Genomic DNA, 27,927 nt, shown 5'->3' with positions numbered 1-27,927 from the left:
AATCCAATTATACCTACCTTAGAACATTTAAGTTATAGATGAATTTAATGGCAGTATCAATTATTTAGAAATACTAATGGTCAGGCGATGACTATTATATTATATAAAATACTAGGTTCTCCGGAAAGTTTCTTTCGTTTCATAAGGTGATAATAGATGAACAACAATTTCTGTTTTGTATTATTTTATTGAATTAGGTGTGGCCCATTTCATTCTATTTCTATTATGTTCGTGCATAATTCAATGAACTAATATAAAACAAAAAATATTGTGCGTCTATTATTTCCTTACAAAACGAAAGAAACATTTCGGACAACCTAATAAAATCTAAGAAAAACGTACAGTCAGTGTCAGAAATCTTCGTACATTCTCTAAGAAGGTCATTTTCATTTAAATAAAACATACATATATGTGTAACGTCGTATAATAAGATATTTATTTACGCATATAGAATAATAATAAAATAGCTCTTATAGCTCTGCAGTGTAATTTCATTTTAGCATTTTGTTTTGATAAAAATGACCTTTTTATGGAGTGTAGGAATATTTTTACGGGTGCCTGTGTATGAACAAGAAACTGCGGGTTTCGTATAAATCATTTTTTTATAATATATTTACGTCAAGAAATACAGAACCTGCACATGACAGCAACATTTTGCATAATTGATGGTAACCTGGACAATTTTTGAATGTCGTCAATGGCCTTTTATTTGCCTTGCAAGTGTTACAAGCAATGGTAATCGCTGGTTGCGCGTGACTTGCGCGTGATTATGGAGTTATCCCTAAGGCGGTTAAATTCAATGATTAGGGTGATGTACGCAATTGGTACAATCGACAATTTGTTGCAGTGCTTATGGTGTCAAACTTTTGAAATATCGACTTACCACGCTGTAGTCAAAGAGTCGTACAGTTTGAGTGATCTAAGAATGATGAATATACCATCGGTATTATAGAGCTTAACTGGGACTTGCTTATTACAGTGTTTAACCGATCTTGCTGCGTAGAATCAGCGATGAAGTTATGTAACGGTCTTCTAAAAGAATGTGCCCCCAATTCATGCCACTTTCGTGCTCGAAAATTGGGCTGAAAACGCGGATTGCAAAGTAAACGTGCTTGCTTTTAATATAAGAAATCAGTTGTCCTGAACAATTGAATCAATCCATAACGTGTCCGAAAAATGTTTTAATTTAACCATCATTCAACGAAGGTTGGATAACTGCTGTCGAATATTTCATTTTCTAACGATAAAGCAAAGAATCAAAAAGTAAGAAAAGTAATAAATTAACAAATCAAATAGAAAGCTGAATGTATTGTATATAGAAAATAAAATGCTTCATACAGTTTGATAGAATAATAACACATAAATATAATCTAAAATGTAATAATGGTGAAATATCTACGATGAGCCAAAACTGAGCCAACCTTCGTCACCTGAGTGGTGATTCTGTAAATTGTTAATTACAAAAAGAATTATTTGCATATTCAACGGTTCCATTCGATCTGTTTGTACATTTCCCCATTTAGAAATTTTTAATAGGAAAATTTAATTTTGAAAAAATCGTAGACTTTCGTGGCTGTCACTTATTGTTGGCTATCATCTGGCTGTTGTCTACATTTTATGGGGTTGTTTGGTGAAGGTCAAGTATACTATATGGTGATGTGGCGTTCAACGATAATTACAATGTTCACTGTACTGCAATTTAGGTATACTGACGTGTCAGGGTCATTTTTCGAGCAGCAATCGAGGGAAATCGTTTCCCTTGATGCGTACTTGAGTGTTTTGCCGCGTAAAATTACTTGCAAGATTGAAATTTAAGAAGCTTGAAGATAATTCTCTTGAGCCACTGTCCTGCTAATATAATGAAAAATACTCTAGCAGGAATTATATTAGGCAATTTAAGATTATCCTATGTTCACAAATACTTTGAACAGAAGCATTGAGAAAGTTTCTGATTCAATTCTTTAATAATATTTCTCGAAATATTTTCATTTTGTTTTACGGTTCAAGATCAATTTGAAATCATAGTACCTTATTAAAATCCAATGGTTCCAATTTAATAAGGTATAACGATGATATTGAATCGATCTTCAATTTATTAAAATTCCATGATTCGAATTTAATGAGGTATACTGATACTGAATTGATCTCGAATTGATTTACGATGTTGCGATTAAAAAGAAAAATTACGCAAAAAAAAGAAAGATAGGCAAAAATCGATATGTATTCACTCAGGTCTTATCAAATACAATGCATTTTCACAGAAACACATTTTGGTAAGATCAATAAATAACAAGTTATTCTAGGTGGCAGTTCTTGTTGATTCACTCTGGGTAAATATCTCATCAATCATGAATTTTTCGAATATTTTAGATGTTCATATACAAAAATTTGAAAGAATTGATTTATGTAAAATGTACGTTTGATGGATGAAGATCAAACTTTTCCTTATCTTTTGATCGTTGTAAATCATCTATATATGGTATGAAAATACTGTTTCGTTAATATAAATAATATTATGTAAATAGCGTTATAAATAATATGATATAAATAAAATTATTTACACAATATCAATATTATTCGTATTATATCGCTTAAATACATAATATGTAAAACTACACACACGTTGTTCAAGCGCAGTAAGTGTTGATCTTCGATGAGAAACGCATTGAACGTAAGTACGTTTCCACGCGGAAGATTTTTTGGTGAGTGAAGGTCCTCGAATGCTACTTTTTCTTTTTATCGAATCGAACGTTATACGTGTGTACCGAGACGTTTCCATTCGGGCCAAACCAGTTCCGGTCGGATATTATACATCGCGTGTTCCACGTAATTGCAAAATACTGCCTGCTTTATAGAATACCAACAATAATTACGAAATTTATTATTTCACAGGAAGGACAAATTTTTTGTAAGCCATTTCATTAAATTTCTTAATTTAATTTCCAAATTTCTACCGGCTTCAGAATTCGGCTAAATCCAAGTGTAAAGCCGATATAATACGACAGAATTAATTAGACAGAATAAAAGAAAGTCATATAGCATAAACTAGAAAATGATATAGCTGCGTAATTGTTGCGTGCCTGATTCTGCAAAGTGTACAATGTATTTTACTTTTGTTTATTAATGCAAACACAATAAGAAATATCATCCTGATACAACGATTTTAATGAAATATTGTAGATTCATAGTGTAGCTGAAAATAATTAACACGTGTATTTTTTATCGACAATTGTCTGCATTTAAAAGATGAGAAGAATGGTCGGAAAATTCAGGCATTCGGGGAAGTGGTGTTCTCTGAAAGCAGCTATGATGGACATTTTACTCGCTTGATTTACGTTATACACTTTAATTTCTTAACAAGGCTAGGAAGTATTATGACTACGTTGGAAAAAGGAAATCCTCGTGGTACAGGAAGTCTGGTTACAGTTCATTGGAGGTTAGTTACTCTTAAGTGTCTCGTTGATCAATTTCTTAAGCTATGAAGGATTAGCAAAGAGATATCGCAAGTTTGCAAGGCAGAAAAGGCGGCCAAACTGTGGCACAACATTAGGTTGAAAATTGAAGGACTGTTTCAGTATATAATATGTAAGTCATGTAAAATAAGAAATTCACGTTGATAACTATTTGAATTTTTATATCAATGACTTGACTGATGCGAGCAAGTATAGAAGCATCAAAGCATATTTTACATCAAGTAAAATACAACTAGGCGTACTCAACTTGTGCAAAATTACAGAATTATTAAATTCTTGATCAAGTATTGTCGATATTCGAACTGTTGTAAACTTCGTGAAAAAAAAATCGCATAACAATCTGTCTGGTCTCATTTTAAGGTTTGAAGCTTACTCTGATGTTTTTATATCGTGTGACGAGCGGGAAAGTGAAGGTACTTTTCTTTTTCGAAAATTTGCCATTTTCAAATGATTATACGGAGTTTGCAAAATTTTCTTCGAGATTCGCTTTAAAATGCCTTTGTAAAGCAGAGTCTCCCCTTTACGACGACCTTAAAAAGCTTGATGTACGATTTCTTTTTCGCCATTTTATCGCACTTTAAATGAAAAGTCGAGCTGCCGGCATTGGAGTAATAATCCAAGGTACACCTCGAGGAGGTTGCATGGTCAGACTTGTTCCTTGTGTGTAGCGTATTTAATGCGTGTGTTAACCGTGTAACGTGTGTATAATGCGTATGCTTAGGCTGCGTTAGCGTGTTTGTTTAATGTGCGTATTGTGTATGTTTAATGCGTGTGTAGTATAAAGAGGATTTCACGTTCGATTCTGTCAAAGACTTCAGGCTCGTCAGGTTCTTGTTAAATGTACTAAATACACACTAAACACACGTGTAGAAGCACAGGAGATACAAATCCAACCGTGCAAATATGTATAAAGTATTCAAAGTAGAGTACCTAATATAATATTTAGTAAATCGGAAAAATGTCGACTTGCATGTAATTTGCATTAAATATCCCTTTACTTTACTTTACTTTATTTTTCTTTAACTATTTTATATATTTTTGCGTATTGCGTACATTGTGTACACGTTTGTACCATTATAAATTTCTGCAAATGTAAACATCCGCAATCTCCTACCGAGGAATTAGTGGGATTATAGGAACCCGAAAGAGTATTTGTAGTTAAGTAAATAACAGTTCGGATTGATCAGGAAAATAAATAGCAATGATGTTTCAAAGTGTGTATGTTTAGTGTGTGTCTAATGCAGGCAAGAATCCTTGTCCTATCCTGTCAGAGTCCTCAGGTTCGTTAGGTTCTTGCTAAACATACTAAGCACGCACACTACACATGAGATACAAGTCGGACCGTGCAACTTACTCGTGGTGTATCTTGGATTATTCTAATCCCGGTGACGCTTTTTTACTTCAAAGTTCAATAAAACCGTTGCAAAGAACGGTATAACAAAAGAAAGAGTATCTTCACCTCTGCGGGCATAGAGAAAAATAAACGCAGTATTCCAAAAGAGGAAGTCTCGCGCTTTAAAATAAGCTCAGGCATATTATTGCGCGGTATTTTTTCAAGAATTTATAACAGTTCGAATATCGACAATTTTCCACGGAAAATCTTTAGTGGCTAATTACATCTATTGCACAGCCTATTACATATAATAGTCGATGTGAGTGCATACAGTCAATGAACAAAAAACATGATCGTTTTAGTCAAACCTATTTAAGTTTAAGTAACTCGAAGTAAATGACTCGACTAATAAAAATGAACGTAGGTATTTCAAAGGATACTTTAAGTCAAGTAAAATAAGATTATACTCAATGTGTAATTTCAATTTGATTGTGATATATAACCTATTATTATGTTTGATGCGATTTTAAACAATCAATTAAAAACAAAGAGAACTCCATATTAATAGAGTGATGTCAAATCTATTTGAGTACAAATGATTTATAGCGAGTGACTTGATTAATGAATAGATTGCGGATGTTTATACAATTCCATATTTTTACGAGCGCAGCTAAAGAAATGGAAGATAGAAATTTTAACTAGTAAACACTACAAATAAAACTTCATTAGTCACTAAAGATGCAAAAATGTGTGAAGAATCCAAAGTAGAATGTCTATTATAATATTTAATAAATTTTTTACATTACTCTACTTTAACTATTTCATATATTTTTGCATATTGCCTACATTGTGTACGCGCTTGTATCATTGTATATTTCCACAAATGTAAATACTCGCAATTTATTAATAGGAAAATAGAAACCTGATAGAATATTTATAGTTAAGGAAAAAACAGTTCCCGTAGGATAAGAAAATAAAATGCAATGATGTTTCCCGCTCTGAATTATATTCGGAAATCAAACGAGAAATCTTCGTTCACTCTAATTGTAAATAGAAACAGTCAGTAATGATATTTTCCGGGTGATTCATCCTTTGTTTGCAGTTGTAATTTTTCAAATGGTTTCTTCTTATGTAATATTAAGTGGAATATACGCTTTAATCCGTGTGGATGAGCGAATATTAACGGATTCTATAAAACAACGATGTAACATTTCCAATCTATTGACGTTACTAAAAGTTCAATTCATCGTGATAGATGATATTTCGCGAATAGGCAATAACTAATTACGTAGAAGTCGTTACGTTGACGTAAATTTCTTGCGTTGATACAACGAACAGTTTTTAATACGTGATAAACCGTGGCAGAACTATTTTGAAGCTATGACAACTGGTTTATTCTCCTTAAACTGCTAGGTCTCATGTACCTACCTTATGTACGTGTAAGTTTGTACGTAATCTTATTAGCTAGTCACGTGCACAATTCGTGCACAACGGTCATGAGAGTAATTATGACTGTTGACTTCACATCTTGCATATTTTGTTTCACATGTACCATGAATACGATTTACGTGTCTGTTGAAAAATAAGACTGATGATTCGAAAACGTTGTACGTGCATTGTAGAAGTGATCTTGATTAGTCGATTTTCATAAATTAGCAATATTTTACATGTTCGCGAAAGAAAATGCAGGAAGGAAACTATTCATATTTTTTCAACGTTCAAGCAACTAATAAGCATAGACAATTTTAATATGAATTAAATAACGTTTAGTGTGTTCTATAAAATTTGTATAAATTCACGAGAGAAATAAAGATTTCATAAAGGAAAGGGAGATCATTGTGGTTTCTTTGTAATTACAGATTCGTTCCAATAATTAAATTATCTGTCAATCAATGTATTCTCCTTATAGCTTTATTTTTCTATTTTTACGTGACCACGTGTGTCATATATTTGTGTCATATATTCTATAAATATCGAATAGTATCGAAGAGACACTATACTTCGTAAACTTTAGATTTATATTGATAATTGTTTAACATATATAAACCTCGATAAACAAAAAAGATTTATACATGTCTGCGAACCAAAGAAACAAATACATAAAACGCGATATTCGACTTCTTTTTTGACATTTTTCCCACGCTTTGTTGGCTATCTTTTGATTAAAGTACATATTTTAAACGGGAGTATACTGAGAAATGTCAACCGCCAAAGCACGAGGTATTATATTCTCTAACTACCAAGATAAGAATAGCAAATATGATGTGCATAAATTTGATAGATGAATCTTCAATTCAGTACAAACCGAAGTTCGGAGATAAAATTACAATTTTTAATTATTCGTCAATTCTAATGTCGCTGATTCAGAAATTCCATATCAAAATACGGAAGTATTGTTTTCACATTTGCAAAAGAGTTTTCTTTTCGGGATACATTCAACATGCTGTAATTGTTTCATACATATCCATGGAAAAAGAGTTAATAATCTTGTAACTTCGAAAATAAATGAAACCATTCATAATACTATGTCTATTGTAAAAACAATGGTATTTAAATCATCATCCTCTTTGTTTTCCGAGACGCTAATAGACATAGTCATCCAGAAAAATCATTGTATACCTTATAGAAAGAATATCTTTATTTAGGAATATAGTAATAGTTTTGTAACAGTCTTTAGTACCGATATTGTTTGCATTCGATTTGATACTTTTGGTAAAATTACTATTGAATATTTGTATCTTTTTCAAGAGTTGGGTATTTATCTTACCAAATGACATTGGGGGACTTTTCACTGACTCAACAGAGTAATTTACATGTTAATGCGTCTCTATACCAGGCAATATAAATTGAGCAATACAATCCGATAATCTCACAGCTTTAGATACATAGCAGAATGATTAGATACATGTAAAATGTTCGTGTATAATCTACCGAGGATTTCGGCGAGATAAGATAACCGCGGAAAATAATTAGGTTTTATGAAGTATAGTTTTTGATGTATATGAACAATAAAGATTAATTACACAGTCATTAATCTTGTGTAAGACGTTTAAATTACTATTTATTGGTATGCATATTTTATAACTGAAATTGAAAATGTTTAGAAATACCAATTAAATAGACAACCTATCAAAATACAAAGTACTTGTATTAATATCTGTTATATAGCTACCATACTAATTGCTGAGTTAATTGGTAATTATATAGGATTTCGAATATACACCGAAATATAGAAAGAGATAAATATGATGAAAATTCTAAATAAGTAATTTCAAGTATAAGTTAGTTTTATTACTATCATACTTACCAGAAAGAATAAAAGATAGTCATAGGTTTATGAGGTGACTGTAAAGGCTTATTTATACAATTTCAAAATACTTTTAAGACGAAGATCAGATCATTCGGCTTAATTTTAATGTCATCGAGAAGATAACGATTTATATTACCTCCATAAATTTTAAATAAACAGAAATTTAACTCATTGCTACACCTGTATCTTATTGTTTATACGACAAATATTTATTTACATGTTTTTATGTTAATAAGCTCCTATTTCTTTTATTTTCATATATATTTTAATAAAATTCATTTCGAATAGAAGAAAGAATTGTTTAACTGAATTGGATTGTTAAATCTAAATTGATAAATTAGCAATATACGTGTATGATTTTCTCAGAGACCAAACTGGTCAAATCCATATTTCGTTTCCCCGATTTCATTACCAATGTACGTATATGAATAATGTTCAATTGTGAAAAAATAAATGACTTACTTCCACAAGTTCATTTATCCCAAAGAGGTCGCATAAATCATAATAAACAAGATAAATTTTGAAAAATAATCATTACCTTTTTCTATTTCTTAACCTTGAGGTTGATCAATGTGTGTCTCCTGAGTGGTTCATATATCAGATACATGATACGATGATCTTTCAATTTACAACTTTAATTTCCTATAAAACCGGTCGTGCAGTACAATTAATTTTGGAATTTATGAGAAGTTTACACTTTTGGAAAAAATTCAAACATAACATGGATATATTACGCGAGACTAATTTAATTCTGTCTTACGACACTTTTGTTTATCCTATCCAACTATTTCAAAACTATTGCCTTGCCCAGTCATGTGAGACAAAATGTATATTCATAACATATGTTTGATACATCTTATTATCTTTCCTTGCTGTTTACTCGATACATGATTAATTCATAACATTCCATGTGCATATTATGTACATTGCATAGTATATACATTGCATAGTATGTACATTGCATAGTATGTACATAAGATCTATGATTAAAATCGATATCTGTTCAATCTTTATTTTAAATTAATAACTCAGATAACTTATCAGACTTATTTTATTTTTGTTATCAGTCATTTGAGTTATTCGTTTGGTCACTATACTGACATTAAAACTGGCATCGTTAAATATCCTTTTTATAATAGTATCTATTATTAATCGGGACGAAAGAATTTTGCAAGGAAGAACGAAATTACGAAAATCTATACTTTCCATATTATGCGAACTATTTATTGAATTATTTATCTTTTGTAAGAAACATATCTTCTGTTGTCCTACGCGTTGGAATTTCTAGCCCGCTAGCAAAATAATAGTTGCGTTTTGGGTTAATAAAATTTTGTCTTGACTATTGTGGAACGCATTACGATAGATTCGTACATTTTTCAATTTTAATGTTTTTTGAACACTCAAACTTTCAAGCTTCTAAATTTTCAAATCTTTAAGCTTTTGAATTTTTTTTTTATTGTGCACATCGCAATAAAGCTTATATTCTTCCATCGAATTACACAATGAATTACGAATTTACGTCAGATATTAAGAGAAATGTAAAGAATAAGAAATGTATTTAACCTGTTTAAACAAAATACAGATAAAATTCGCTGTCTCTCGCTTTTCCCTAATTTATTCCTAACCATGTCCCGCAGGAAAAAATTTCTGTTTCACCTTTTTTACTCGATTGCTACTCATATGCATATTTCATACTTTTACTATCTATTAGATACACATTGCTCGAAATCACAAAGTACGCTTATACGTACATTTATTTCTTGCGTTAGAAACAAAATCGGCGGATACACTTGAAAATAAGAAATTTTAAACCAAAAGAAATGTTTTATAGCCCAGTTCTAATAAATCTATTATCGGTGATACGCCTTGATAACTATTATCAACCTACTGATCTGATTCTTCAATATCGTAAAAGCAATAATCTTACAATTTTTAAACCGAAGTAACCTATTTTCTCTAAGATATTATATGTGGAGAAAACCAGAGGAAATGTACTTTTATTTTATAATATTTTGTTTACTATAGATCAACTACTCACAAAGTCATTATAGACGATTAAAGTGGTCAGTTTGGAATGTCTGTGTTTCGACGAGTTTCTGTTTGACAATAATAGATAAGATTAAATATTTACTGGAGATAAAAAGTGGATATTGTTCAACAACTTAACGAAAGAATGAAATTGCTTGAAATTCGGATAATATCTTTACAAATAGCAAATAATTATTTAACATAGAAAGATGACTAGTATCTGTATACATGATAGTGTATTCAAATTGAACATCTAGATCTTTTCTTGTTATTGAAGATGTGAAAGAGTAATTAAGAGGATCTATATCATGTCATTGAACTGGTCTTCCTACCGACTTAGCAGCACACATAATGAAGCATCGCATTATAATATAACAGATGTTGACATGTAAAGAAATGTAGATGACCTTGGAATAATCTTTAAGACGACCTTGTTATGGAATTTTTCTTATTATCACCAGATGTAAGTCTTAAAATCATATAAAATTCACTTAGTCGCATTTTTTTATCTTCGGTTGATATAATTTAGATATTGGATTCGACACATCCTGACGAAAGAAACTCATTTATACAATTATATTGAAAGGAAATCTTGGCCAATCGATCTTCTGTTGATTGATTTGAATTATCTGAATGTGAACTTCTATTATCGGAACGAGTTATCATAGACGAGAATCAGTGAACTCTCGTTACATTACCGTGGAACTCTATTTATTCGAATTTTATTTATTGAAACGAAATTTTGGTATAAACTAAAGTTCACAGCATGTAAGCCTTGACTTTCATTTGAAAACTTTATATATACATAAACACAAACATTTTTATCTTTATCTTTATGTACAAAAATGTAATTTATGTAATTTAATTAGATTCTTTTCTTTCTGTTCTGGACAACTTGATCTCTACTTGTGCCTTTCTGTTTTCTTTCTCTAATTATCCCTTTCATAATTTCTACCTCCAAAGAAATTTTAATTCCGAAATTTGGTGTTCTTTTTGCTTAAATGAACTGCCGCCGATTAATTGAGAATTATTCAGTGACGAAAATCACTGAACTCGTATTGTAGTAATTGTTTTTCCTCCTGATGGATTTAGATAAATGGACCGGCAGCGTATATGGACACCATACATGTTTGTTTGTCCATAGATTTAGATAAATAAATTTTTATTGCAGAATACATGTTGTAATAGAGTGTAAATATATGCGTGTTCTTTTAAAAGCTTCTTAAATCAAATGTAAACTCAAATGCAAACCAAACGCGCAGCATCACCGACGTCATGCTCGCAATTCTTCCATAATGTGTAAAACAAGTAAGTAGGAGAATTACGTAGTGTAGGTTTGAACTAAGCGAGACCAATCTCCTTCGAGATACAGATAATCATCCATTACAGAAACTGACGCAAGTTATTGCTACCATCTAAACTAATAACGCACGTTTTATTCAGATCCAGTTCTTGAAACTTGAAAGAAATGCATTGTCATAGATCGAAAGGTGTTCTACATTTCCATAATATTTTTTCGTAATCGAACGTAACATGGCTTGCGGCGACAGCAGTGCCGAGAAATACATGAACTCTACGATGGAAATTTATTGTTAACCTGTTTTACGTCGTAAATTAATATTCCTAGGCTTTCGTATTTTATTCTGATTACAACATGCAATTTATATAGCAAAAATTTAGCGATTCTAGGCACATACAAGTTACAGCGCAACTTACACAATGTTAATTCTTTAACACTCGAACTACCAAACCCGTCAAAATGATTTCGTTTCTTTATAATTACTGAAAACATATAGGTATTTTTCCAAAACTAATATTGATTTTTACTGAAACAGAGGCATGATTATGTGGCTCCATTCATTTTAATTAATATCGTTCGAATTATAATGATTGATATATAGAATATTTAAATACATATAACAGACTCATAGTTCTACTGTTAACTTATATACAGATTCTATACGGGATTTGAAATACACGAAAAAATGTCTATCGATCTGTTGTGTAGAACAAGCTTTGGTATGTTTAGCGTTGCAATGAAAATTACGCGTTATTGTATCACGTAAAAAATTCCACATCAATTTCAAACATCTGTTCGAATAAATACCACGATTTAAAAGATCGTAGATCGTTTCTAGAGATAGGATTACTCTAAGCATCGATTACATATGGAAAAAAATGGACAATAAAAACGAATAAAAATAAATGGAATGAAATGACGTTGAAAGCAGATTCTAGAATTAAACTGTTTACCAGATTTCTATCGCAATGATTAATGAGTTATTTTGCGTCCTCGTTAAAAATATTGACGTTTCTACCTCCCGCGAAGGTCTCTCGCATTGATAATCCTTAACAGTGACTACGTATGTTTACCATTATTTACACAAGTCCGAAGAGTTTATCAATAAATTGCTCTTGGACGGAGAATATTTAATCTGACTCAATGGTTCAGTTATTTAAGAATGAGCCTAATGAGAAAATTCCAAGACTGTTAAGATTACAAATGTAAGGAAAACCTGTGATATGTATTATTACACACAATATTCTTACTTTTTCTCACAATTTATTTTATACCTACGTAATAATGGCCATATATATATATATATATATATATTATATATATGTCAGTATACTTTAACTAATGTATATAAAATATTGTATATAAAAATGTATATAAAAACATATATATAAAATGGGTATATATTATAGAAATAAGTCATGACTGAAATATAATTAAATATATAGCTATAACACAGCTAGTAATAATTTACATCGGATTTAAAGAATGTAATTTATCTAGTTACAGATTCGTTCTACTATCCAATTGTAAAGAAAGAAATTGGTTGTTTCGTATTTTTCAATTGTACTAATGGAGATTCAATACGATTACAATATATGTGCGTAGAAATTATCTTGTTCATTACTGCTTTAGAAAAATATGTTTAATTGTCAAACATGATTAGATACAATTATTGTATTGTATTGTATTCTTTTTCTTATACATATCGTGTACTGATAGCTATTCATAGTAGATTACATTTTGATAAATTAAATAATTGTTCGCTTTGATTGTATAGATTATTATAACTTGATAAATGAATCGAATGTTTACAGAACTTTTGACTTTTGGAATATTGAGATATTTTTCAATCTGCACCGTTTGTCACACTAATGAGCAAAGATAATAACGTCAACCTACGATAATAAATTTCCTTGGTGATAAAAAAATTATAGAATACGAAAAAAACTGTCTAATGTATCTAATTGCCAGGTTTTATTTTTGTTCTGCTTCTTCTTTTTCCTCATCTAACAAAATATTTTAGCACGTTGTTCCAACTGAGTCAATACGTTGTGTATCCAATATATCATTGGAACTGCGATCGTTACCAAAATAACATTTTCTAATTTGTTCAGTATATATCAAACAAATTTATATAGAAAACAGCATACAAGGGAAAAATTCTTTGCACTAGTTCGCCTACGAGAATTCTATTATCAATGGGAATTATTTTTTATAATTTTCTCCTTTAAACTATTACTTTATTATGGTAACTTAAAATATCCTTAAAAATATATTGTAGATTATTTTTTTTAATCACGTATTGTCAACATATTGTATGGTCGCAATGAACAATACAAATTTTCTATAGTCACGACGAATGATTTTGAAACGTATCGGTTAAACTCGATCGTGGCGAAAGTTTTTTCTACGTTGCTTAACTTACATTACATTACATACATTATAAACGACTTCAGTAATTCTGATATTTTATATGAAAAATAATAAAAGCAGGCACGCAAGGCTCAGGATGGTACAATTTTACTGACTTGAATTGCTCTTGGTATGTATGTAACTCGCCTACGTTGATTTAAAGCTTTAGAGGGGAAAAGTGGATTGATTGACCATACTGACCTTGGACGTGTTGGCAGTTAACGCTAATTTGTTCTAATAGATTAAGTTAAGCAAATTTAGCGAGTAGTAAAAGCTGTCAAGTAATTCTATTATCGCGAAATATATTTCCTCGAAATCGATTTAACAATTTGCCACTTTAAACTAATCTGCGCAGTCTGAAAATATTAAATTAATTGATCGATATATTTCATGATTTTATTCGTGTCCATGAAAATTTAGAATTTTTTTTTTTACAAAACCAGATAGTGGGAATCTATGCAAAACTTTACTTTACTCATTTAACCCACCGTAATTTTGATTCTTTGAATTCCAAATATACGCAGTATCCGCACGTAGAATATAACAATGAAATTCATAAACGTGTAATGATAATAACAATAGTCAATCAAAGAAGATTGCTTACGATCGAATAAAATCATGAAAGTTAGCAGGTAGGAAGATTATCGATTAAGATTAAGTATAAAGATAAAGTTTGATTTAATTGAAATTTGTTGAGCAGCAATATTCATTTTGATGATATGTTACATATGATGGCATTTTAAGAATAAAGTAATCTGCCGAATTAACTGACTTTTGTATGCACATCTCGATTCATCATGTATAATCCGTGATTCATTTCTTGACTTTATAAAAGCCTGATTGAAATTCTTATTTCTTGATTGAGACTCTTACTTCGATTGTATAAGAACAAGCTGTTTGAAATTCTTTGTTGTACTTGAAAATGTGAAGATTTTATCAATAAAGTGTCCTAAGTGAAAATTTTGTTGTCATTTATTCTACACATAATACACGTACATAAATGTCTTCACGTTTAATAATTTATACTTTATGATCAGTAGGTTATTTAAAAAATTATCTTTACTTAATTTTTTTTTTTCTCGAAATACATGTCGTTTTACGTCATTGTATCTATGGCGACCTAAAATTTATAAAGCGGAGGGGATAAGTATGCTCGCAAGTTTTCCTTCAGTTTCTCTTAAAATTTTTGCATAGTTTCATTTTCCATTCGCGAGAACGATTTTTGTTATAATTACAAAATTAAGAAATTTCTTGTTAATATTATGATATCTCGAAGACTGTTTCTTTTTTACACGTATACTGATTGAAAAATAGTTTATCAACAAAACTGCTTATCGTCTTTATTGTGTTTATCAAGACAAACATTTTTTAAAAGATTTCTTCGTGTGTACATAGGTAATAACCTGCCTCTTTCTGGATATCTAAAGTAAATTATGACACTTAGAAAACAAACCGATCTTACAAAAATTATCCTACGATAAACAATATATTAATATTATGAAAATAGAAAGTACAGATAAATAGAATTTTTCTAATTTTTTATCTTTTTCCATAAATATGGAATTTTCCACGCGAGTGACGAAGTTAAAGTAAAGTTTAATCAAGACTAAAGGAAGTGATTAAATGGAACAGATTACTCGGACATTTTGATTTATTTGACTCGTCAAACAATGATCGATAACTCCTCTTACTTTACACAGTTTGTGTGTTGATTTTCGAGCGAAATTTTCTAAAATAAGAAATTAACTATGAATAAGCTTTATTTGTCTAAGAATGTAACTGTGTTTTTATCTTTCGGTAGCTAAACGCATGGACATGACGTCCGAGTGTTGTCAGTAGTCCGGAAACCATTGAGGTTAACGGTCATCGATAGATTCTTTCCAACGCAAACAGCGCAGACGTTCCGTGTTTTGCAATCACTTTAATCTGTATCGCTGTTAATTGTAATTTCTCAAGTTACCAATAGAACATTCGCATAGCAAGACATTAAATAACATTATAGATAAACAACTATTAAACATTAAACATTATAGATAGACAACTATCTAAAATATTAAAAATCAGACGAAACTTCGTCGTTCGATCCCTTTTTTGCCTGTTTTGGATTTCGCGTATTTACTGGAAATTTAAAGGTAATAAAATGCGTGTGTACGCGATATAAAACGTCTAAAGCAGAATTACACGTTCTAATTTTTGATAGGTCAAACAAATCTCTATTTCAGTTACTATACTACTATATTATTTGTAGATATTACTATATTTTCCGTTCTTCCTTTTTTCTTTCTAATATACCGCAGCGTGTTTGTAAATCGAAACTTGCGAGTGCTTTCACTCGCCGGTGCCTTAGATTCGATTAGCAAAACTACACTCTAGCGGAAATATTCGATTTATTCGCTTCTGCTCGGCAACTCGAAAAAAATGAAGAAAGGCAAAGAGAAAAAAATAGAACGGTAAAATTCAGAAAAGCGAAGATCCGCGACGTTTTTTTGTCTTCGGCAGAAAACATCCTATTTAGCGCGGTTTACAGATGAATAAGTTTTGAATATCCAACTACGTGCACCTGTCGGTGAGAACGTACACGCGAACATACACGTATATACTTTCTAGAGAAGCTTGTTGGTCTGCTTTCTAAATTTTTGAGCGAATCAGCAAACGAAAGAGAAGCTTCGATAACAAACGACGAAACGAAGAGAGACAACTTGGTTACAGTTTCCTCATAGCCAACGATAAAACTTCGTGCCGTCCCATTGTGCTACTGCATTTCGCCCGATAAGAATCTAATCGAAAACACGGAGCGTTCTTAACGCGTGACAGACACTCTATATAAGGCTAAGTGAGAGGTTGGCGTACAAGCTTCTCGGAGCTGTATCATTCAGCATGGTTCGACAGCCGTGGTTCGATCAGTGCAGCGACAACAGGTGCGTTGATCGGTTCCCTCGGGAAAGGAAAACACGCTGCGGTGTAAATGAGAAAAGAGAAAAGTAGGGAAAGGGAGGGACAACAGAACGTACAGAGAAGAGAAGAAGAGGAGGGCCTGTAAGGTGGAGGAGGAGAGGCGAGGAGATATAAGAAAGAAGAGGGAGAAAATCATTGGCGAGGGAACGGGAACGGGAACGGGAACGGGAGCGTTCTTGGTTCAAGTCAGTTCAGCGAAGTCCGTCGAAGGTGAAAAGTCTCTCTGTCTTCCTTCCTCTTCTTCAATACTGTTTTCGGACGAACGAGAGAGACTCTATCCACGATCACCTTGCCCGTTACTTTTAACGCGTAAATACCGCGCGTGGTCGCGTGCTAGTGCAGAGAAAGAGAGAAAGAGATATCTATATACAACATATAGTTGATCGGGAGAGGAGTGCGCGCGCGCGATCTCGTGTGTGCCTGCCTATGTGGTTAATGCGTGCCCGTGAAGTTTTCTATCGTTCTAAAGGATAGAAGAGATATTGGTGTCGATGCTGTATGAAATTCGAAGCTAACCGAGAGACCGCGGGGAGACTGACTGACTTGTCGCATCGATGAAAACTTGTCGGATTCTAAGTATGTTTCAGGATCTAACGCTTGATTAGCCCGTCGCCATCTTCTTCCTACACACACGGTTGACAGCTTGAGTGCATTTCAAAGTATCGCATTGTTCCTATCGAGTGTATACATATATATATCGAATATATACGTATATATCGTTCGGTATCGGTCGTTGTTTTGGTGCATCTATGTGTCCTTGCCGTGCGGTCGTACCCTACCCTTGCGCCGACAAACGATAGCCCAGGTCAATTCTGCCGATTTCAGCTTACTATGTTGGAATTCTCCGTACAACATGCCGAAGTCGGTACGTACAACCAACATTTCATGTCCAGCATGCTGCACAGCCTACGTGGATCGCATGTGGTAAAGAAAGTGCTTTCTCGTTTGCCCATCTTTTGTGTAACTCGTGGCTGACCTTTCAGGTGCCCAACGCACGATCCACTCCGTGCAGTGGAACGAGACGTTCGTTTCTGTGTCTGCTTCTGTACGGCTATAACTACGTCGTTAGTTGTTTTTCTTTTGTCTCGTATATTATGGATTTTGTCAAATTTCTTTCGATACTTTTGCTTCTTCCATCCTTCGAAATATTTATATTCTCCTGTACGCGTTATGTTCGTTGGAACGCGCAAGTTTCGCATAAAAAGTCGCAGCGAATACTCGCGGGCAACGATAAAAACGACACTTTTCTCCTTTCACACATCGTTGATACATAATCAGCCGGATTAAATGACTTTGTTATGCTCCTCCTCTTCGAACGTTCCTTCATTACGAGTTAAATTATAATCGGCAAAACTAGTTATCCCGCTTGATAGACGAGTGAACAGAGAAAATATAGGTTGAACATGGGCATCGCTATATTGAACGCTGCAATAAAGTCATCGTTGTACGCGCGTAATAAAGTATCACCGCGATCATTCAATTGAAAACTGTTGTCATTCGAGGTTCAAGAACAAGCCTGCGGACAGTTTCCTGCAGGTATATAGCTGACGGCACGTTCGTTTTTTTATGCTCGTACAGTGGTTCGCCAAAATATATTAACACTTACCATGTACAACCTTTATACATATATCGTACGTTTTATATAAAACAGTTTGAAATTTCGTTGTTGTTGTAACTTGACATGGTTATTATGATCGTGTTGATAAAATCCGAAGGCAGTCTACGAATGTATATATAGAGATTACAGGATATTTACTGTAAACATATAATTAGCAAAAGATTAGTATACAGTGTGAATAATCATTTTAAACTAATAATGAGTGTTAGGGGTAGTCCCATTGATTTTAAGACTTATTAACATAATAAATAACTGACTGTTTAAATATTTCAGTTTAAATCAAACTTTACCAATAGAATCGCGATAGTCGTGTCTCATACTAGACCGTGTATGTTTTATACAAACTCATATTTTTATGAATAAAAAAAACTAGGTAGAGAATTATTTTACTTACTAAATATTATAATAGGTATTTTAGAATTTTCCATAAATACATAAAATTCCGCAGTCTACTTATCGGCGCTTATTAGTGTCGATTTAATTTCAAAATGTTTCGTATAACATACATAAAATACATCTACAAAAGGTTCCTGCAGACGTTGGAATACTTTCGCGAGGTATTGTACGTTTCACGATTATCGTTTCCTTTATATCGTAATGTTAACCTGCATGATTCGTACGAACGAGATACAAAAATATTCTCTGCCGATATTTGCCCTCTCCTTTCATATGACAAGCGAGGCTGCATGCACGTTTGAAAAATTTATTACGAGAAGCGATAAAATGATCTTACAGTACCGACGTGCCTCGTGAATTTTACGTTTCGCGTCTCCTTCTCTCTTAATCTCCGACGTAAATGGTGCAAATAAAGGTATTACGTTTTTAGATAACAGCCACGCTTCTTTTTTCGCCTCGTTGAAAAGTAAGAAGTCACAGGTAGCTAGGAGGCTTGGAGTTTGCTCGAAAACATGAGATATATACTGCAGTGTAGCAATCTTTCATTGAGATTATGTGACGTAAAATTGATGATGCGTTCGCTCATTTTCATGCATAGTACGCTACTCGCTCAAGTATCACAATTGCTTGCCAAGTATCCAAGGTTATACTTCTCGTTAAAGGCCAATTACAATATTTCTTATTAATTTTTTCTAATTCTCTGCTTTGAGATTCTCTGCTTTATCTTTTTGGAATTTGAATAAAAATCAATTTAAGATAAAGATTTATTGGCCGGATAGAGTATTTATAGTTGCATTACAAACACGTGAACTTGATATTCGCGTTTATGGCTTAAATCGTAATTTTATTACAAATACATTATCCAACTCTCAATTGAAGAATTTAATCGTCTTCCTCAATCGCAATAACAGTATCAATGTAACATTCAATAAGTGTTCCGCTTAAAAAATTTTGTATAATTAATTCGTGTAAATAAATGTAGGTAAATCGGTCGTTCGATCAACTTAGTTAATCCTATCCCTTTGTTAAATCATTAATCGTGCAAAGTAAAGGATTATATTAACATTCTATCAATATTCTAATTGTATAATATTATATACATATATAAATATATATTATATTATACGATTAGAATCGTAAATAAATATTGCATATACTTGTATTACAATTTATTTACTTGAGTATAGTTAGATCGAATAAAAAAATTCAGGAATTGGTCAGAGATAGCAAAACTTGGACATTGAACAATAAAAAAGTATTTATACATTCCAAATGTTATGTTATGTTCCTTCAACTTTACGTAATTGATATCACTCATGATTTTTATGATTGTTTGCCAAACAGAGATTAATCAATATTTATAATCTATCTATTTGGTGGTAAGTACGATTCAACGGATATCGTTATTGGATAATAATGTAAAAGAAAACGTAGCGTTAACGTCATGAAAGACACTGTTTAGTGTGAACAAAATATTTTCATTGCTAGTCGATCGGAGCGTTTACGATGATTCGTGTGAGCCGGCCAGTTGTTTTGGAATTTGTTGATATAATATAAAGGTTGAAGTAACACGCAGTAATCGTCGTAACGTAAACATAGTAACCTACAATTATAATTGTCCTTGAGTAATAATCTTTGAATTCCGGTTGAGCCACGTGGTTCTCATTGGTTTTCGTTTCATTCGGTGAATTCAAATTGAACAATTCAATGGTGTAAATAACGTCAAAAATCTGGATAATTGATAAGGCATTATAGTATATCTATAATATTAATTTGTCACCTTGTTTCGACTTTGTTAAATGCACAAGGATTTTAGGAACTTTTCATTGTTAGTTGCTATTGATTTGCATATTCAATGAACTTGCCTTTAAAAGTGATGGTAACAATTATCTGCTGTTACTACAATGTATGATAATTTAATCGGTTATCATATTACGTATACATAATGTAGTAATGTACTGCATAGTAACAATGCAAATTGTAGAAAAAATATTTTCATTATCAAATGACTGCAGAATAGTGTTAATTAATAATGTTGCACTGCAAACTTTCTGTATCAAATTGATTTCCTCGGAAATTTGTTTTTTTTTTTGTCACTTTTTTAATATCCCTTTATTACAAAAAAAGATGTGACTCGAAAAATGGTTTCTTTAAAGTTTTTTGAAATTATACAGAGAAAAGATAGAAAATGATATTTGATACTATTTTACAAATATTATTCCCTTTCTGACAGCAATTTTTAATTATTTCTTGAACGCATAATTTTTCTAGATATGACAAAACATTTTCAAATTGCCAATGTACGTGGTAGAAAGTAGTATGACAAAAATAATTCTAAAAACCTATCTGGTTACTTTGTATATTTTTATTTAAAGAAATAATATGTTCTACGCTGTACGACGTAGATTAATAAAATAATCTGTTCTTGCGCTCAAAAATAATTCTTTGTATCTTTTAAAAAGAGCTAATGGTTTTGAATTGTGCATCCTTTCAATGCTACGGTACGATATAATCTATTTTATTAGTAGGAAAAGATTCGTGCAGCTGGTATAATAGAGTAATAAAATGAGCGATATTAAGACACCAATTGCCGACCTTGCATAGCTATAGATTTATTTTCCGGTACTGTTAACTTCCTGAAAGTGAGCTTGTTATGAAGTTTATTCTCGTTGAATGAGAATTAGCGTAACTTCTTAGTGTGCGGTCGACGTTCTTGTATCTTTTTTCCGGTCTGTTGTACTAGCAGGATTTTAATGTTGCACGTTCACGTGTCATTGATCGCGTTGAAGGCTTTTTTGGCGGAAAAAAGAAATTGATCACGCTTCATTCCGTGCAATGCAAATTAATCGTCTATCCTCGTTCAAACCTTTAAATGGCAATAGGAAGATTTGTTTTGTATACAAACTGTGATAGGTTGAGAATCACATTGACGAGTTGAAGTTAATAGTTGGAAGCTTCTTTGAAATCTTTCGAAAACGCGGATGCTATTTCTAATATTATTAGGGAAATTTTACAGGTTGCAAATTACAAATTACCAATATCAATAAATTCATCTACACAGCTGGGATGAATATGATAATAAAATTGTTAATAAAACAGACAACAAATCAAATTGTGTAATAAATTAATTAATAAAATTACTGTTAAAGTAAATTCTATAAATCACAAAACATCCGATTATCCTACATGACGTATAATACTAAAAATTTTAATATTTTACAATTTGTTGCTTGTTATTCTACTAATACTACCAGTTATATAATAAATCGTTGTGTAAGACTACCCAAGTAAATTGTAGTTTCGTTGATTTACGTCAATCCTTTGTTTTTTTCCATTAACTTGTAGAATAGCTATAGCGATAGCCATACATGATCTACATTCGTATTAGAGTTTCTAAAGTCAATTGAAATCAAATCAGATATCGTTCATTCAGCATATATCGAATCATTCGAAATAGGTTGGAGACAAGGCTTTTGAGGCATTCTTATCATTAAAATGAAAAAAACTTTTACGAAATAAACGCGATAGTATGATTTAAGAACTTAAAGGATTTATAATTACGTAGCAAATTAATTTAATCTGCATTTGTGTTTGTTCATGTTTACTAGAAAATTTCAGCGGAGAAACCAGTTGTATTTTATGTTTCTGTCAGAATTTGTTCTAGACTAAACTGATTACATCTTCTCTGAGATCTTTCATCCTACTGTTGCAATCAGATTATGACGAACAGTTATATCAATAACGAAACAACGACGAATAATAAGTTTTCTTTTATCTGCCTCTGATAATTACTTAGAAGTCATACGATAAGGAGCGTTATTGTTATTAATTGTTCACAAAGGCAATACGGGTTGTTTTACAAGAAAAAGAACGGCTAAATAAAAAATTGAATTACGCATTACATACACAACGTTCTGACTGCATATGTTCTAACTGCTAACAGAAAATATTGTCTAAGTGTTAGTATTAGATATAAGATGAGATATGTGTGTTTGAGATGGGAGTGTGGATAGGTATGGGTCTTTGTACGTAATGAGTGTTCCAGGTAAAGTACGAGAATGAGTAAAAGTCAGAAATATGTAAGGCAAGTCTCTTTTCCGAGCCGTAAAGTCGAAAAACAAGTAAAATATACTAATAGAAAATATTAATTTTAATAATATATTATTCGATGATTTTTTAATTGACATTCTATTTGGAAAATTGTCCAGGCTACGTAAATACTTGTGATTCAAAATAGTTTTATCTTCTTTTCTCACTATTTCTATATTTTATAAATTGCTTATCTTTGCTATTTCGATAGTTCCTTTAAAATTTACCTACGTCGAAAACCTTTGTACCAGCATTATTGCTTTTTGTAACGTCACTTAGCTGTTACTTACCGGTGTGTATATACGTGTGCGTATAGATAAGCAGCATACTTTCTACTGTACAATTAATCAGCATTATGTGTAAAAATATACATTGCCGTTCACAAGTCACTGGACGCTTGAATACAAGGTAAATCGACTGCTTGCTTTGAGCAAAATTTTAATGTATTACACACACTCTTAACATTGCGTAATTTCAACATTTGACATAAATGCTAACTTCGTTTCATAATGTAGATTATCTTATGGTATAGAATTATGCATATTTTAATCCAACCGAGCGACTTACGGGTAAACGGTAAAATATCAATGCAGAAAGTCGTATCAATGTTCAAATGATAATTTTTTCTAAAATAAACAAGTATCCGGTGACTTATGGACGGGACTGTATATGAAATTTAGCGTTAGATCAGTTCGATATTTGCGGAGCTAACTGTTGCTACTTCGATCTACAAATAAATTCATCGAGTGTATAACGACATAAATATGTTTTTGAGCCATTCAGAAGCCAAGTCGATTAACTCTATTTTCTAAGAATTTTATCAAAGAATACACACGTACTAAAGATTGATATTTAATTCTTGAAAAATCGAACAATTAACCTCGATAAAATAGTATCGATCAGTCTGACTTTTACATAACTCATATGCATTAGAATTTTTCTTACGGATGAATTATGTATTAAAAGAGCATATCGTAAACTTTATTTTTAGAGATTTAGACAAGTATATGCGTGATTAATACGATAGCCTAAAAATATACGTATCTCTTTAACAATACAAATTTCCATTATTTTTTATCATTGACCATGGAATGTTCAACTTTCAAGTTTCAATTTCTACATACATAGATAAGCAAGGAATGCATCTTGTTATCAATGATAGCGTACCTATTCCGCGAATAACTAACAATTTCAAAGAGAATATTTATCCGTGAAGCATGGAAGGCCGCGATCACTTTCTAGGGCGCGTATGTTTATAACGCGGCGTGCATTAATAATTGCGTTTGAGAAACGTTAAATAAAGACGAGAGTGCAGAACGATCTTGTTTGTCTTGGTTTCAGCTCTTTCCACGGCCACCGAGGATGTGGGAGATGGAATTCAAGGGCACGATAATGACACCGGTGAGTAAATTTTGACGAGCCAGTTCGATTTATTCTATCATAAAATTCATTTATATTACATAAGAAATATACTTGGTATCTACTAGGATGGATATCACATTTCCATCTTGCTATATCGTCCAAGTTACTACTTCGAATCAAGGTCGATTTACCTCTAGCCGACACGTTATTCTGTTTAATATATGGAATTAGGAAGTTCCATACTCCCACTTTACGATCACCTTAAACAGCGATCTTTATTCACCTAAATACGATTGTATATACCTGTCTCGTTGGAATCTATAGCTTTTGTTTGAAAATTCTATAAAAAAACACACGTACATGTATATTATATACACAGAATATATAATATACACTTTAAAAATTATCGACTGCATTAAATTCCTAGACTCGTTTAAATTCCTAGCATTTGTTTGCAAATTCTATAAAAAGTATACATATGTGTATTTATATACAGAGAAAACTGCATACGTGTAATTTATGCCTTAGAAGTTTTGAATTCGTTTAAAGTTCAGTTGTATCTTCGTTAAACTATTTTTAAACCATCTCGACTGAAGCTCGATATCTTGAAGAATCGACGATTGAAAAAAATTGTAATAGTAGTATAAGACATAATTAAGCTTGTTATATAAAATCCGGTAATATCTAGTTTTCTCACGGAATTAACCGATATCTGTATCAAAGAACAATCTATATTAAGAAATTGATTTCATTTCATTTTGAATTACGGATAAACAAATTGAATGTACAATTTAAAAGATCAATTCAAGGATAGCGTGTACGTGGATTTAGATTAACCATTTTGTAAATTTTGAAACGTTTCCAACTATCTAAGAATTTTATAATTTAATTCGAGGAAACCAATTATCCTCCCTTCCTTTCAATTTAAATTGAACGTCGGTAATTCACATTTTACGATGTACTTACAGCTATCGATTCTTGAGAATTTTATAATTTCAAAATAATTAAGCGACGACGTTTATCATTAACAAAATGATACGAAAGACGAATGTTACATTTCGACTGATTTTATTTTCTATACAATAGAATACGCTTTATCAAAATTTTCGTCATTTTATTGCATTGTCTTATTTCTATTGATTATACGTAGATACAATGTGCACCTGTCGGATATAATCTAGACCTAGCTTATACTGTAATGTGTATCTCGGCTATGCTTAGTCATACCTATCCTAGAACCGACTAATTTGTCACTTCGGAAGAAACCTAGCCTCGCATGATCATGAATAACCTCACACGTGTTGCAAGTCATTATAATTGTTCGCTGTACGACTTATACATATAGAATGTTATGAAGCCACTAAATTATGGATATGTATGCAGTTTAGTTATAGTCGAGAGAAAATTAAACGATCTGCAAGACCACTCTTTACAAGATTCCATAACTCTATGATTTAATTAAACCTGATTCTTATATAATACAATTACGAATACATGTACAACAATCGTGTAACACGACGAATATTCTGATAAAAAACAAATTTGAATGTGTATATTGAATAGAAATTGAAGATACTAGACTATTTTTTAGGTTCGTAGGAAAAGGTAAAAAAATAGAAAAGATTCATTTTTGTGCCTTCCTATTTCTTAGAAATGAATAAAAAACCGTAATCCATATAGTTATCACTATTCATATAATTTTATAACTAATACCTTTTAATCTTCAACTTTAAGACCTTAAGGTAACGTTCCTGTTCTAGGAAACGCTCAACAGATTAATAATTTGTCCGGATTTACATGGGAAAAGCTACTTCCCTATTCTAAGGAACATCGAGAAGGTTAAAAGTTTTCCGAGACTTCGAAAGCTTGTAAAACGTTCGTAATAACACTGAAGAAAAAAGTCAGTACAGAACATGATTGCGAAAGATTTTTAGACTACAATCGAATATTAGTTTAAACGTGTCAAGGAATCTATTTATCGTCTGAAATTCACAGATACGCTTGTTGATCGATCGTTCAATCGTCAATCGATATTTCTCGTGCTGTTTGATCCACCTTCTCTTACGCTACGCCAAAGAATTTGATACAGAAATCTTATCGGTAACATCCAATTTATTAGTCGTACTTTGCTTTGAAATCATGGACTTTAGATGTTGATATACCTTTTATATTTGAAAGAAAGGTTAATCGATAATGAGAAAATTCTTCTTTATCTTGCTCCCCTCTAGACTGATAAATTTATGATACGTCGGAAGAGATTGCGAGTTGTTTTCACGTTACCTTTGCCCATATGTCTGTTAGGCATTTCTTACACGAGATTCGAGTCGTTTTCATCGGGAATTCGTGAAGGGCTATATGCTTTTAAGCGGTTACACTTGCCATACACATTCGGTCCAGGGTCGACTAGTCCAGTTCCACGAGTGAACGGCGATTAATACACGTTTGTGTATTTATTCTCTAGAGTTTTCGATTGATGTATTCGATTGGCTAAACTCGAGATCGCGAGATCGCCATTTGTATCACGGTCGTTACGGTTCGGAGTAATTAACCGTAACGAAATAAAATTTCCTTGTCTCTTATCCGCATACATACGTAGCGATGTGCGAAAATCTCAGACTATTTACTATACTGATCTTACAACGACGATTGATCATATTTTTATGAAATACCTTTTACATAGCTACGTGTAGAAACGATTTTTATATTGTCGCTACATCCTGATAACTTATAGTTCTTTTTGATTTATAACATTTCGATAAGTAAGGTCTTAGATTAAATGTCGTACGATACACGAGAAGAAAGGAAATCGAGAATGTAAATAAATTGTTTGAAAGGGTAAAAACAAATTGGCAGGTCGTACGAAATATATTCACTGGAAAGTTATTTGACAAGATCGCCGAAAGAAATTTTGTTATCAGGAGGACAAGAAATTGTCACACATGCAAATACGATAATTGTAATAATATCTAAAAAATATTAGTTATTTTAAATTAGTCGATATTTCTTTATGAGGTCGTTAACGATAATCCTTGAATTATTATTTGGTCGTGTGTAATTGACATGACGTGTTACGTGTTTAGTATCTTTATATTTATTTATAAAAACGAAACATTTTCATTTGTTAAGTGGCCTAATACTTTTTCACGGTACTGTATTTAGATGCATATATATATGTATATCTGTGTACACGCGCGTGGTAAATACATTTATTACGTTATCATTTACGTCTTTGCACGATAAACAATCGAGTGACATTATGTCTGATATTGAAACAAACACTTGTTTGTGTTATGAGTGCGTATGTAGCCTCTGTAGAAATGAAAATAAATCTGTTTTCATGTACTATACGATTCCTGTATATCTATTCAAAATGACTGACGTTACAAAGATAATTTAGCTCCAGTGTGAATATACAGATGCTGGGAACATGGTATGTACTTTTTCAAATTACATTTTTCTAATTTATTAATTCATAAAACTGGCAGGCTATTAGAAGGCTGAAAAAACTATTAAAAAGAAGAAATCATTTAGTGATTTCGTAGTTCCTATGTAAAATACGATTATACCCGATAATAACCAATAATAACCAGTGCTGAAACGACATATTTTGCTTATGATTTTATAACATGATATGATTATAATATGATTTTA

The 27,927-nt window shown here is 31.9% G+C and overlaps 1 protein-coding gene across 6 annotated transcripts in view; it reads left to right on the top strand.

Moving 5' to 3' along the window:
- LOC117163772 (uncharacterized) overlaps positions 1 to 27,927 on the top strand; it is a 67,143-nt gene that overhangs the window by 3,571 nt on the left and 35,645 nt on the right. For 2 of the 6 annotated variants that reach the window (XM_033346436.2, XM_033346437.2), the window contains exon 2: positions 24,256 to 24,315. In XM_033346436.2, coding sequence (XP_033202327.1) covers positions 24,256 to 24,315 — 60 coding nt within the window. Of the gene's footprint in view, positions 1 to 16,690; positions 17,677 to 24,255; positions 24,316 to 27,927 lie in introns of those variants that run through there. The other 4 variants (XM_076621711.1, XM_033346438.2, XM_076621712.1 and 1 more) reach the window with 4 other exon arrangements.

The sequence above is a fragment of the Bombus vancouverensis genome, chromosome 9 (assembly GCF_051014615.1).
Source record: "Bombus vancouverensis nearcticus chromosome 9, iyBomVanc1_principal, whole genome shotgun sequence".
Lineage (NCBI taxonomy): Eukaryota > Metazoa > Arthropoda > Insecta > Hymenoptera > Apidae > Bombus > Bombus vancouverensis.
Note: the sequence above shows the minus strand (reverse complement) of the source record. Positions and strands in the feature narration are given on the sequence as shown.